Genomic DNA, 13031 nt, shown 5'->3' on the forward strand with positions numbered 1-13031 from the left:
ATGCCAGGATAGAAAAAAATGGTCACACTTTAATATAAAGTTGCATTTATAATTAGGATTAATAAATGATAAATATGTATTTTAATCAATTGTTATAGATTATTATGGAGTTCAACATGTCACTAGATTGTGTATAATCATTTATAGCTCCTCTACTGATATGATTATAACCATCTATAACTCTCACTATTCATGTCTGTTAACATTTTTAACATTTGTTATGCGAAGGTTGCATAGTTGGATAAATATTTATTATAAAGGAATGTGACTTTAATATATGTAAATTTTTAGTTAAGAAATACCTTTGGCAATTTCATCTTTTCTACAGCTGTGGATCTCTTTGACTTTAATATGACATGGAAGATGCCAGTTTATGTAACACAGGAGCCTTGTTTACACTGAGCTTTTTCTTTTAATTCCCCATTGTTGTTGTAGCATTGGTATAGCTCCACTGGTGCAAGCAATAGAGAGAGAACTACTGTAGACCAGATGCAATGTTTTAGCCAATATGTTGTCTAACCCTCTTCAGAGCAAACACAGTGGTTGCTGACATATGGTCTACATTAGGGCTCCCATTGTTGTTCCCATCAGTGGAACTGCATTAGTGGTAACAATAGTGGGAAATGTCAAGTGTGTGTTTTTGTGGGATTATTAATCCATTCCTTGCAATCCATTACAGGAGCTGCTGGTAGAATTTGATGCAGAAATTAAAAAGAAAGAATATGAGTTTCGACAGCAGGCAGATGAAATGAGTAATTTAGTTCTTTCTCATGAACTTAAGGTAATTGTGTCTTTAAGCTATACTTTCATTTTTTCTGCAAAATAAACACACTTTACTATTATCCCAAATGTTATCTATTCTATGAAACAAATAGATAAGTCATGGACTTCCTTTCTTCATCAGTAGACCGAATGAGTTTTTTCCAGGATAGTAGGAAGTGGAGGTATTTGAGGGTTGCATTATAATTCCAATATGGTTAACAGAATCTTTCTGCACATTGGTGAGAAAATTTACCTATAGATCTCCAGAATGCCTACCCAATCTCATGAGACTGATGATGTTGCCTATTCGTGAAGAAATATGCAGATAATCCGCATAGAAGGATGAGTTGAACATCACTTGAATGTGACCTTTTTGTTACCAGTATCAAGTTATTTCAGTGTGTTCCAGTTTTTTTAAAGGGCTTATTAGGTGGGTACCATTCAAAGCCAATTCCAGCATCTTGTGCGTAGATATTGACAAGGGCTTTTACTTCCTCAGACTTTGATCTTAGGACATCATTATAACAGTAATATGGGGCAATTAGATATAAAATTATAAATTTATATGTCTGTTTTTCTTTTATCATTTATACCTTTTGAATTTAAAGGATACAGGGCCAAATTCTGGCCCCCATCTGGCTGCTGCTAACTTGGTGCCTTTGTTCATACTATATATGTAGTATTTCCTATTCTTATTTTCCTTGTTGAATTTAAACATTTATGTATTATTATTTGTAATTAGTGCATAGATATCAAATAGATAGTATATGTAGTACAGTTGAGTTGATGCAGTGGAAGAAACTTTGATCTTTGGAATTTTCTGACTTTGGCATGCTTGATTTTATAACTTTACATGTGTTGTGCGTGTGTAATTGTAATGCTGACTTATGTGCATTTCAATATTTGTTCATGTTAAGTTTTTTATTTCAGTGCCACCAGTGTGATAAGTGCTGTATAAATAGAGGAAGACACCTAGGCTATAGCTCAAAGCTCTTTTCTAAATCAAATATGGATAACACATTTCAAATACAAATAATACATTTGATAATGATGCAAACTTTAGGCAGTTGAGAGAACTTTTTTTCATTAATGAGGCACATTGCTGAGGTAACTAGAGATCATTGTCAAAAAGCTTTTCAAAGAGGGATATTTAAGTGGTGATCTGAAGAAAAAATGGTAGGTCATTTAGTACACAAAAAGAGGCTTAGAGTTAGTAAGAAAGATAAATGAGGGAAAATGGGTCAAAGTGGATTTTTGGGAGGTGTGTTGAAGGGAGAGGGTGAATGGGAAGAAATGAGAGTGGAGGTTGGCCTCATAGTGTGGGATTTTCAAAAGTGCTCAATGTTGACTTGGGGCTAATCCTAGTTAATGTACTGAACACATCTGAACGTCTCACTCATAAAGATTTATTCTAATATTTTATTGCATTGAACTATTTTATAAGTGGTAAAATTAGACCAAGCAAGTCATTTAACCTTTTAAAAAAATTCCTAACTAAATCAAAGAGGGAAGTATTGTGCCTGACTGGGAAGAGAAAGAACTCTTTCTTGTCCTTTTTGGAGTAGGAATATGTTTTCATGATCCAGCCCTGAAGCAGGGATTAAAATCTCTTTTTCTGATTTCAAAAAGGATAGGGAAAGAGCCAGGAAATAGATTTTTAGCTATCTGATATTATTTTGTTGTTCATGAGGTATTATGAGTTTCTCTTCATATGCTGATTATATGTGGCAGGCATTATATGCTGATTATATGTGGCTGTCATAGGGAGCATAGTGAAATAGTTCTGTTATGCTCTTGATATTACTTTCTAGTTTTGAGTTTTGTTCTCCTCCTTTGAAAGGTTAAGTTGTTGACCAAAGAACTGGAGGCTCTGAAAGAGGCTGGGATGAAAGCTGCAGAATCATTGCAAATAGCAGAAACTACTAATTTGAAATTAGAGAAAGAGGCCAAATGCAAGGATTGGGAACTTAAAGATCTTGCAGCTGTGAAAGATGCTCGGTATTGTACAACTCTAGCTATGATTAAGATAAACTACTTTTTAACTCACCCTTCCTTCCTTTTCCTTCCACACTTTTTTTATGTCATCAGCTTCCTAACTCTTATAAACAATCCCCTACTCTAATAGCACATACTATCATAGTCACACCAGAAGGAAATGTCCATTGATCTGAGTGCTCAGTAGAGTATCTCTGGGTAGTGTGGTTTTAGACAAGTTATGCTGCTGAACTTTTTATTTGGTGTAACTTAATTTTTGTTTTGTTTTTATAAAGTGTTTATAAACACTCTTATAGTTCAGGCATGCACTGTATGTTGATCACAATCTCAGTCTCTCCCGATGTCACCCTTTTCAAGTGACAGGGTCTACACCTGCATTTCTCTCAGAGCGGAATCCCATGGTTCACCTCACTTTTAGACTGGGTCAGCAGGTTACAGTACTTCCTGTTTCACCAACTGTACTTCTCCACTCCATTATCTGAGTCATTTAATAAAAATATTGAATAGTACCAAGACCCAGGACTGACCCCTGTGGAACCTCACTAAATACACCATCCCAGTTCGACAGCAAACCATTGAATACGGTCTTTCAACCAATTGTTCACCCACCTTATAGTAATATCATCAAGACCACATTTTTTTAGTTTCCTTGTGGGAATATGTCAAAAGCCTTAGTAAAATCAAGATATATCATGTCTACTGCTTCCCCACATCTGCTAGCCCAGTAACCCTGTCAAAGAAGGAAATTAGGTTGGTTGGCATGATTTGTTCTTGACCACTATCTTCTATGTGTTTACAAGCTGACTGTTTAATAATTTGTTCCATTATCTTTCCAGGTATCAAAGTTAGGCTGACTGATCTACAGTTCCCCAGGTGGTCTTTGTTCCCCCTTTTAAAGATAGGTACTATTTTGCCCTTTTCCAGTCTTCTGGGACCTCACCTGTTCTCCATGAGTTCTGGAAGATCATTGCTAATGGTTCAGAGATTGCTTCAGATAGTTCTTTAAGTACGCTAGGATACATTTCATGAGCCTGCTAACTTGAATACATCTAACTTATCTACATATCCTTTAACCTGTTCTTTCTTGACTTTGGTTTGTGTTCTTTCCCCCTTGTTAATATTAATTGTGTTGAGTATCTGGTTACCATTAACCTTTTGAGTGAAGACAGAGGCAAAATAGGCATTAAAAACCAAAGCCTTCTTGATGTCATCAGTTATTAGCCCTCTTTCTCTGCTAAGTGAGGATCTACCGTTTTCTTCATCTTTCATTTGCTCCTAATGTATTTCAAGCACCTCTTCTTATTGCCTTTTATGTCCTTTCTAGGTGTAACCAATTTTGTGCCTTAACCTTCCTGGTGGTGTCCCTACATGCTTGTACTATTCTTTTGTACACTTCCTTACTAGTTTGGGCTTCCTTTTTGTTTTTCAGATCATAAAGAGTTCCTGATGGAACCATATTGGCCTCTTGCTATTCTTCCTATCTTTTCTTCATATTGGGATGGTTTGCAGTTGTGCCATTTAATATTGTCTCCTTGAGAAACAGCCAGCTCTCCTGAATTCCTTTTTCCTTTTGAATTTCTTCCCAGGGGACTTTACCTACTGGTTCTCTCAGTGTGTTAAAGTCTGCATTTTTGAAGTTCATTGTCCTTATTCTGCTGCTGTCATTCCTTCTTTTCTTTAGGATCATGAAATCTATCATTTCATGTTCACTTTCACCCAAATTGCCTTGCCTTCAGATTTGCTACCAATTCTTCCCTGTTAGCCAGAATCAAGTGTAAAATGGCTGTCCCACTGGTTACTTCCATCACTTTCTGAAACAAAATATTGTTCTCAATACATTCCAATATCTTATCAGAAATTTTGTATTTTGCTGTATAACTTTTCCAACAGATGTCTGGGTAGTTGAAGTCCCCCATTACTACCAGGTCCTGTGTTTTGGATATTTCTCTTATTTTTTCTAGAAACGCCTCATCCACCTCCTCTTCTTGATTTGGTGGTCTATAGTAGACCCCTTCCATGACATCATCCCTATTTTTTCCATCTTTTATCTTTACCTAGAGATTTTCAACTGGTCTGCCTCTGACCCACTTCTGGACCTCCGAACAAGTGTGTTCATTGTGTCTGATACAACACCTCCTCCCTTTTTATCCTGCCTGCGCTTCCTGAACAAGCTGTTCCCCTCTATACTAACATCCCAGTCTTGAGACTTATCCCGCCTTGTGTTCCACTCCATATGTATGTCTGAAGATTCTGCTGTTGCCTTTTCCCACTTGGATTGAAAAAGGGTTAGGGCATTGTGCCTTTGTTTCTGAAGGAGAGACTCAAGAGTAGACACTCCAACTCCCTAGGGAGGAATGGGGGAAGCCCTGTAGCTCACAAGGACTGGTGAGGAAACTGTCAATTTCTCCTGCTAGAATTGCTGAGGGAGCCATAAATCAAAGAGCAAGGTCCTCTGGATCATGGTGTGAGACCTGAAGATGCTGTCACTGCTTGTTCCTCTAAGCAGGAGGAAAGGAGGTAGTGAAGAGTGCATGTGCACTAATGGCCCAGTAGTAAGAGCACAAGACAGGAGCTCTGGTGGCTGGCAGCTGGTTGGGGATAATGAATACAGCTAAGTGGGGAGGCAACTGTGGGAAGTACCATAAATAAATGAGATTTTTAGGAGAAAAGTCAGTTTACATTTTCAAGTTTTTTTTTTTTTTTTTTTTTTTTTTTTAAACAAAAAGGCCTGGAGTCTTTCCTGTACACTCGTCAAAGTGCTTAGGGTGGCCTCAATAAAAATAATAACCAAAAGCCAGCACCTGCAAACATTTATACCTGTGTAACTTTACTCACATGACTTTAATGGGACTATTGATGCAAATAAAGTTTTACACGTACAGAAGAGTCTGAAGGATTGGGGCCCACTTGTGTAACTGAAAAGTTAATCACCTAACCTTACCCAGAAGCATCAGTTCTAGGTAACTATAGGCTAAACCAAATTTGGAGTTGCTAGGCCAACCCATTTTTAGACAGTGACATTCCTTTAAAAATCAGAATAAATTTTACAACAAGAGATGTACCTCTGACTTTTTTTCCAGATGATGTATCTCATTAACGCCTCTTGCAACGGGCTCCCTTCACAGGGTATGACTCTCAAATACCATAATGAAGAACATGGTATAAATATATACATAGAGAGAAACTGTATATCCTTTAAATTTACTGTCATTTTTATAGACAGGATCTCCTATGTACCTTTTTATTTTCTTCTTAAAAGATAATTGCTTTGACTTCAAATGGAATTGATTAAGCCAACTGCCTCAGCTTCTTTCTTGCTTCACAAAAGAAGCACTTAAGGAAGATAGGGCTATTGCAGAAAAACAAAATGAATTCTTTGCATCGATCTTCATGGCTGAGGATGTGAGGGAGATTCCCAAATCTGAGCCATTCCTTTTAGCTGACAAATCTGAGGAACTGTCCCAGATTGAGGTGGCATTACAGGAGGTTTTGGAACAGATAGATAAATTAAAGAGTAATAAATCACCAGGACCAGATGGTATCCACCCAAGAGTTCTGAAGAAATTCAAATGTGAAACTGCAGAACTACTAACTGTGAGATATGTAACCTATCATTTAAATTAGCTTCTGTACCAGATGACTGGAGAATAGCTAATGTGACATTAATTTTTTAAAAAGCCTCTAGAGGTGATTCCGGCAATTACAGGCCAGTAAGCCTAACTTCAATCGGTTGAAAGTATAGTAAAGAACAAAATTATCAGACACATAGATGAACATGATTTGTTGGGGAAGAGTCAACATGGATTTGTAAAGGGAAATCATGCCTCACATGGATAGAGAACTGGCTAGAGCATAGGGCTCAATGAGTAGTGATCAATGGCTCCATGTCTAGCTGGCAACTGGTCACAAGCGGAGTTCCCCAGGGGTCGGTCCTGGGGCCGGTTTTGTTCAACATCTTTATTAATGATCTGGAGGATGGGGTAGATTGCACCCTCAGCAAGTTTGCGGACGACACTAAGCTGGGGAGAGTGGTAGATACCCTGCAAGGTAGGGATAGGATACAGAGTGACCTAAACAAACTGGAGGATTGGGCCAAAAGAAATCTAATGAGGTTCAACAAAGAAAAGTGCAGAGTCCTCCACTTAGGAAGGAAGAATCTCATGCACAGCTATAGACTGGGGACCGACCTGGGCAGCAGCTCTGCAGAAAAGGACCTGAGGGTAACAGTGGATAAGAAGCTGGATATGAGTCAGCAGTGTGCCCTGGTTGTCAAGAAGGCTAATAGCATATTGGGCTGCATTAGGAGGGGCATTGCCAGCAGGTCATGAGAAGTGATTATTCCCCTCTATTCAGCATTGGTGAGGCCGCATTTAGAATATTGTGTCCAGTTTTGGGCCCCCCACTACAAAAAGGATGTGGACAAGTTGGAGAGAGTCCAGCGGAGGGCAACCAAAATGATTAGGGGGCTGGAGCACAGGACTTATGAGGAGAGTTTGTGTGAGAGAGGTCCATCAATGGTTGTTAGCCCGGATGGGCAGGGATGCAAACCAAAACCATTTCCCATCTAAGCTACTAGTTATCTCACTTTATTCATAGAAAGCAAACTCAAACATTCCTTTTGCTTCACCTCACTTTTTGTCTAATTCTAGCTCTTGCATATTACTGTAATTCTCAGCCCCTTCTTGTTACTCTCTCATTTTTATTTCTGTCTGAAAACAATAAACTCTCTCACCACGTGCCCATTCTCATATATCTAACTACCTTTCAGCCTTGTTCTAAGTTGTGTCCATACTCCACTTTCTGACTTCATCTCTCCTTTCCCAGACATTTAATATATGATCTTTTTCTGGTTTCATCTCGTTATTCTGAGTTGCTTAATCTCCACCATCTTCTTTCCTATCTGTAATGCTAAGAGTAACAATTTTGGGTACAAAATTGATAAATTATATATTTTTTTTCCCCAATATTTGCTAATTTAGGATACGTGATTTAGAATGTAAACTTCATTTAATACACTTGACCCGGCAAAAAGAAGCGGAAACATTTCAGGAAAAGTACGTATTTCGATATATAACATTGCATTTCTCAGTATTACATGTTCATTTAAGGAAGCATTATTTCACTGTATGACATTAGCCTGTAAAATTAGTTAGCTGCAGGCACTTTCTATAGAGATCTTCATTATTATTTCTCAGACAGTGGAAATAATCTTTCTACTCGAAGTGATGTCAATGTTATGTCTTAACAAGTAGATTGCATGTAGATCAATTCCTGAGGGTTTTTGTATTTATTTGTCACTACTTCAGCTACTCATATCATTCCGTATTCAGTTTGAGGTTTCCTATCATCAATGATAAGTACTACTGTGTAAAATCTGGGCAACACCGACTCAGCAGAATGTTTTTGCCACGTATTTTCTCCCAAATTATAGCCAGCCCTTCTTTGCCCGTCTTTAAATGTATTCTCCTTTTGGTGTTCAAGTAGTGAAAATTGGTAAATGAAATGATGATGAAAACTTGATTATTCAGCTTGCAAGAGAAGCTCTTCAGATAGGTAGTAGGATTGCTCCAAGAATTACCACAGTCACCTATTCAGGTTGCTGATCACATAGGTCTTTCTTTTTCATCTCCCAGTTGCTTATTGAATCTGAAGCAGAAAACTACTGTGGGGGAAAGGGAGAAGTAGAGAGCAACATTCACCGAATGCATCAATGTCCATAGGAGTCTTCTAAAATATACACTGTTCAAGTCAGAGGGTCCATATAGGTCTAGATGCAGACATTCAAAGAATGGGGGGAAAAGAAAACATGTTCTGAGAGCTTCCTTCCCTCTGACTTCTATTTAATTCTGGAAAATTTACAGTTACAAAGCTTCCATTATAACAGAGCTTCATCTCTGCTATAGCTAAATTTGAGAAGCTCTTTGTGTTTAAAGAATGATTCTTCTAAGTGCTCTAAAATCCACATGTTTGTTTGGATTGTCATGAAATTTGTTTTACCTTGGGGGCATGAGATGAGATTAATGATGCAAATTTGGGGACATTTGAGCAAGGGGCTCCTAATATACAGGCCCGCGGGGAAATGTATTTCTTAAGGTTGACATTCTACCAGTGTGTTTTTGTGCAGACCTGGGGCTCAAACTTTGTGTCTGATCGTGTCTCAAATGATATTGGTCGCTTAACATTTATTCCAGCTAGTGCATGGCATCTGCTATCCCTCTAAAAAAGCAATATTGGAAAGCTTATTCAAACAAGAGTTAAGTTCTGTGGATAGGTTCATGCCAAATGCTCAATGGCAAATGGATTACAATGTGCATGTTCAGAAAGACTGGTCGTGAGGGTTTCTAGCCAGTCACTATTCACATGACCTGGGTGGTTCAAGGGAACATGCTTTGGCCATTGAACCTGAGCTATACTCAGGCAACATAAATGCAAACCCAACCCTTGGCAGAAATCTGAGAAAGATCTGTAAAGGGTAGGGGAGCATTTGGGGGAAATGTAATCTGAGTACAGCAGATAATTCATAAGGTGCTCAAACTATTTTTGAAAAGAAAAAAAAATTCAGCATGCTGAATGCTTGCTTAAAAGGGAGGGGGCAGTAAGGGGCAGAGGAGTGTGGGGAATAAGGGGAAATGGATTTGGGACTACGGGGAGAGGAATAGGGATTATGAAGAGGGGGAGGTGATGAATGGAGATGGGTGGTAGGGGAGGAGAGGGAGCTTGGGAGGGCTCTGCCCAAAGTGAGGGTAGCGGGATTAAGGGGAGTGGGAGGCATTAGGGGTGGGGATCCAGTGAACCTCATGTTCTTTCCCTTTGTGTATGCTAGGATATAGAAGGCCCTACCTGTTTGTGGGGGTCTGAATCTCTCTCCCTTGCCCCATGGGAAAGCTAGATCTGGGGGAACCCTGCTCCTCTGAAGGAAATCTGAGCTCCTCTTCATATCCCCCCATGTATATCAGGACTTGAGACCCTGAGAGGGGGAAGGAAGAGGAATTTAGAACCCCCATGTATAAGCGAGGATCTGAAGGGACCCTGTTTCTCTGCGCGTCTCTTCCTATTTCCCTACATGAGCTGGGATCTAGGGGTGGCACTCTGAAGGTAATGCAAAATTAAACTTGTGAACACAAAGGAATAAAGAATTAAGGTAACACAAAGATAAACCTCAGAAAAACCAGGAAGTACAAAGTTAAGGTACATGCAATCACTGCATGGGGCCCAATGGCTAGCCAGAGTTGTGGGAGAGGGTTGACTTGGTGGAGGGGCAGAAACTTGTGGATCAGGGGCGTGGTGGGGGGGACCCAACTGGGGGTGTGCAGTGGGGCTGTGGGATCTGGCTCAGCGTCAAGCTCAGCCTATGTAACTAAAGAAGTGTGCAACCGTCCAGTAAGCTGCTGTCTGTGATATGTGTATGCAGCAGCAGAGTGCGCCAGACAGCAAGGAGCACCTTTTTAATTGCTAGTGTTTTCAAAATTGCTAACAGCTTAATGGCCTGGGAAGGAGAAGCTTAGCTGGAAATGTTGATGGGAGGTATGTGTTGCAGAAGAGGTGAAGGAAACATTAGAGAAGGAAAGACAGACATCTGTTTTCTCTCAAGTGCTTAAAATTACTGTAACTAGCATGGAATAAAATTGCAAGATTTTGGAACATAGACCATGTTTATGATTTCTTTCAAGAGTTCTGTCAGCAGCTACACACTCCAAACATTTAAAAACAGGACCATTATTCCCATTTCACTGTAACAGAATGTACAGTGGGAGGAGGAGTACTTAAGAATCACATATCAGCCATGTGGCCTAGCAAAAAGAACTCTGGACTGGGACTCAGAAAATCTGGGCTTTATTCCCAACTCTGTAGCTTGGAAATATCTGCATGCACTACAGCTGAATTCACTGTGTCAGTTGTAGCTGTATTGAATGGTGGAAGGATTGGTTGGAGAAGGTTGGCAGAGCTGCGACTGTGCTATGAAGCATTCTGGGAGGCCTTGCCCCTCTAGTGGTCTGAATCCTTCACCCCTTGTGTGTGATGAAAGAAAAGGTGCATGTGTACCCTGAAGGATGCACTTAGCCTCATTTCAGCACTAAGTTCTGTGACGTATCATTAGGGGTGCCCAGGAGTCTTCTTACCCTGGGGATTGTCAGCAGCAAGGTGGGATAGGAAAGTGATCTGTGGGGCTTAATGATGGGTAAGTGAAAGTGTAATGTTAGATGGCATTCTGTGCATAAGGATGAAGAGGGTGGAAAATGTAGCAAGCATGATGTTGTTTCAGTGGAGTAGACTCAGCATTTGAGTGAACAGGTGTAGGTAGCTCCTGTTAAGTTTTGCTTTAGAAAAAAGAAAGCATTAGATACTGTCCTACAGTGGCCTTGTGCCCTGTTTCCTTAGTGCAGAAGACTATCTTCAAAGACAGAGTGTGAGTATGTGGGTTTATTGGATCATTGCTCAAGGAGGGTAAAGTTAAGGTTGTGTGGACATATACATCAACTCTTCATTTCCTGGTTTTTAGAGGTTTCAGTGTCACTGAATTTGACCTTCTAGATGGGCATGAGACACCACAGGGCAACCTTAACTCTATGTTAACAAAGCTTGTTCTCAATGAATTAAGAAAATATATTAAGATGTGGTTGCAGTTTAATGCCCTGAGTAAATAAATCATTTAAACCTGCTTAACTTTAAACACAGGTAGTCCCACTCCCAAATGGGCTATTCTACTTCGAGTGATTGCTCATATCCATTACAATATAGGTGAGTGCACGCCACCGTGCACTGGTTCCCGGAACTTTTTTCCCCTTAGCAGACCCTGTAGGGTCGGCCTACGCGCTTCCTGGAGTACCGCTTTCATGATGTGGTATATGAGGCGCCACCGACCCTGCGGGCTTTCAGTTCCTTCTTTCCGCCCATGACTGTTACTGGAACGTCTTGCCTCTTGCCTTCTAGCAAGTAGCATTCCCTGTTTGAACTTTCTTGTTGTTAGTAGTTAAGTATTTAGTATTAATTAGTTAAGTGTAGATAGCTTAGCATTAGAATAGATAAGTGCCCTTAGGGGCTTAGAGTCAGGCCATGCCTGGCTCTCTAGGTTTTAAAGCCTGTGCCGCTTGTGGCAAACCCTTGCCAGTGAGCGACCCCCATGATCGCTGTCTCAAATGCCTGGGGGAACAGCATCGCCGTGATAAGTGTAAAATATGTAAGGCCTTCAAGCCGCAAACTCAGAAAGAGAGGGACATCCAGCTGAAGTCCATCTTAATGGAAGCTGCGCTGCGCCCGGACTCTGAACCGGCGTGTTACCCTGCGGCACCAAGCGTCACTTCGGTGCGGAGCACTCCACCGGCACCGGAGTCGACCCGCCGCTTCCAGTCCCCGGTGCCAAAGAAAAGAAAGCGCCAGGGCACTGAGCACCAGGACTCCCCCACACCATCTGTGCGGCTGGGGCAGGGTCTGGAGATGCACCAGCCACAGCCCGTTGAGTGTACTCCGGCGCCTGCATCTCCATGGGGGGAGCCTCCCCCGACTCCTGGGGGTGGGGGAGCACCCCTGCAAGTACCGTCGACACCAGAGGCGTTCCACGTGGCACGCGCCCTAATGGCCATGCCTACGCCTCCATCCCCCACTCAGCGGAGGGTGCAGGGACCAGTGTCCCGAGGTAAACCCGCGCTGGATGCCTCAGGTGGGTGGTCGAGACAGCAGTCGACGACCATGTCTCCCCCCAGACGGTCAGAGAGAGTAGAGTGTGCCGGGTCCCCTCGCAGCTCCGACTATGAGTCGTCGAGCTCCTCCTCACCGCGGCACTGAGGAAGGTCCACGGCACCAGAGGCTTCGTTCCAGATCCGCCTCGTGCGACAGGCACAGCTCCCACACCCCGGCACTGAGTCCTTCGCCTCCACGGCACCGGTCTCGATCCCCGGAACGGAGTGCGGCACGGATCCTGGTGCTGAAGGACTCGGCACTGACAGCACAGACCACCGTGCCTCATTGTCGATCGTGTTCCTCGGAGTCGGGCTCAGCACTGAGGAGGCATGGACGGTGCTCCCGGTCCCCGAAGAGGAAGCGATGCCTGATGTCCTTGGCACCGAGACGGAGGTCGTCGTCCTCCAGCTCGTCGAGCCGCACGCCTACCCATCGGCACCGTTTGCGACGGCACCGACGCTCTTCCACTTTGTTGGCATCGTTGCGGGGCAGGTCCCTGGCGAAGATGGGCAGGAACCGCAGGCACCGCCCACACGGCTTTAGTGGCTCGGGGTCCCGCAAGGGCAAGTTCCGCTTAGAGGCGCAGTAGCCGGCAC

At 42.0% G+C, this 13031-nt stretch overlaps 1 protein-coding gene across 6 annotated transcripts in view; it reads left to right on the forward strand.

Moving 5' to 3' along the window:
* The window catches only part of CCDC57 (coiled-coil domain containing 57), a 109754-nt gene that overhangs the window by 12390 nt on the left and 84333 nt on the right, over window positions 1-13031 (forward strand). For all 6 annotated transcript variants that reach the window (XM_067547786.1, XM_067547788.1, XM_067547790.1 and 3 more), the window contains 3 exons: window positions 680-781; window positions 2603-2760; window positions 7737-7811. In XM_067547786.1, the coding sequence (XP_067403887.1) occupies window positions 680-781; window positions 2603-2760; window positions 7737-7811 (335 nt within the window). The remainder of the gene's footprint in view (window positions 1-679; window positions 782-2602; window positions 2761-7736; window positions 7812-13031) is intronic.

The sequence above is a fragment of the Emydura macquarii genome, unplaced genomic scaffold, assembly GCF_026122565.2.
Source record: "Emydura macquarii macquarii isolate MOO-44397 ecotype Brisbane River unplaced genomic scaffold, CSIRO-AGI_Emac_v2 contig_1230, whole genome shotgun sequence".
NCBI lineage: Eukaryota > Metazoa > Chordata > Testudines > Chelidae > Emydura > Emydura macquarii.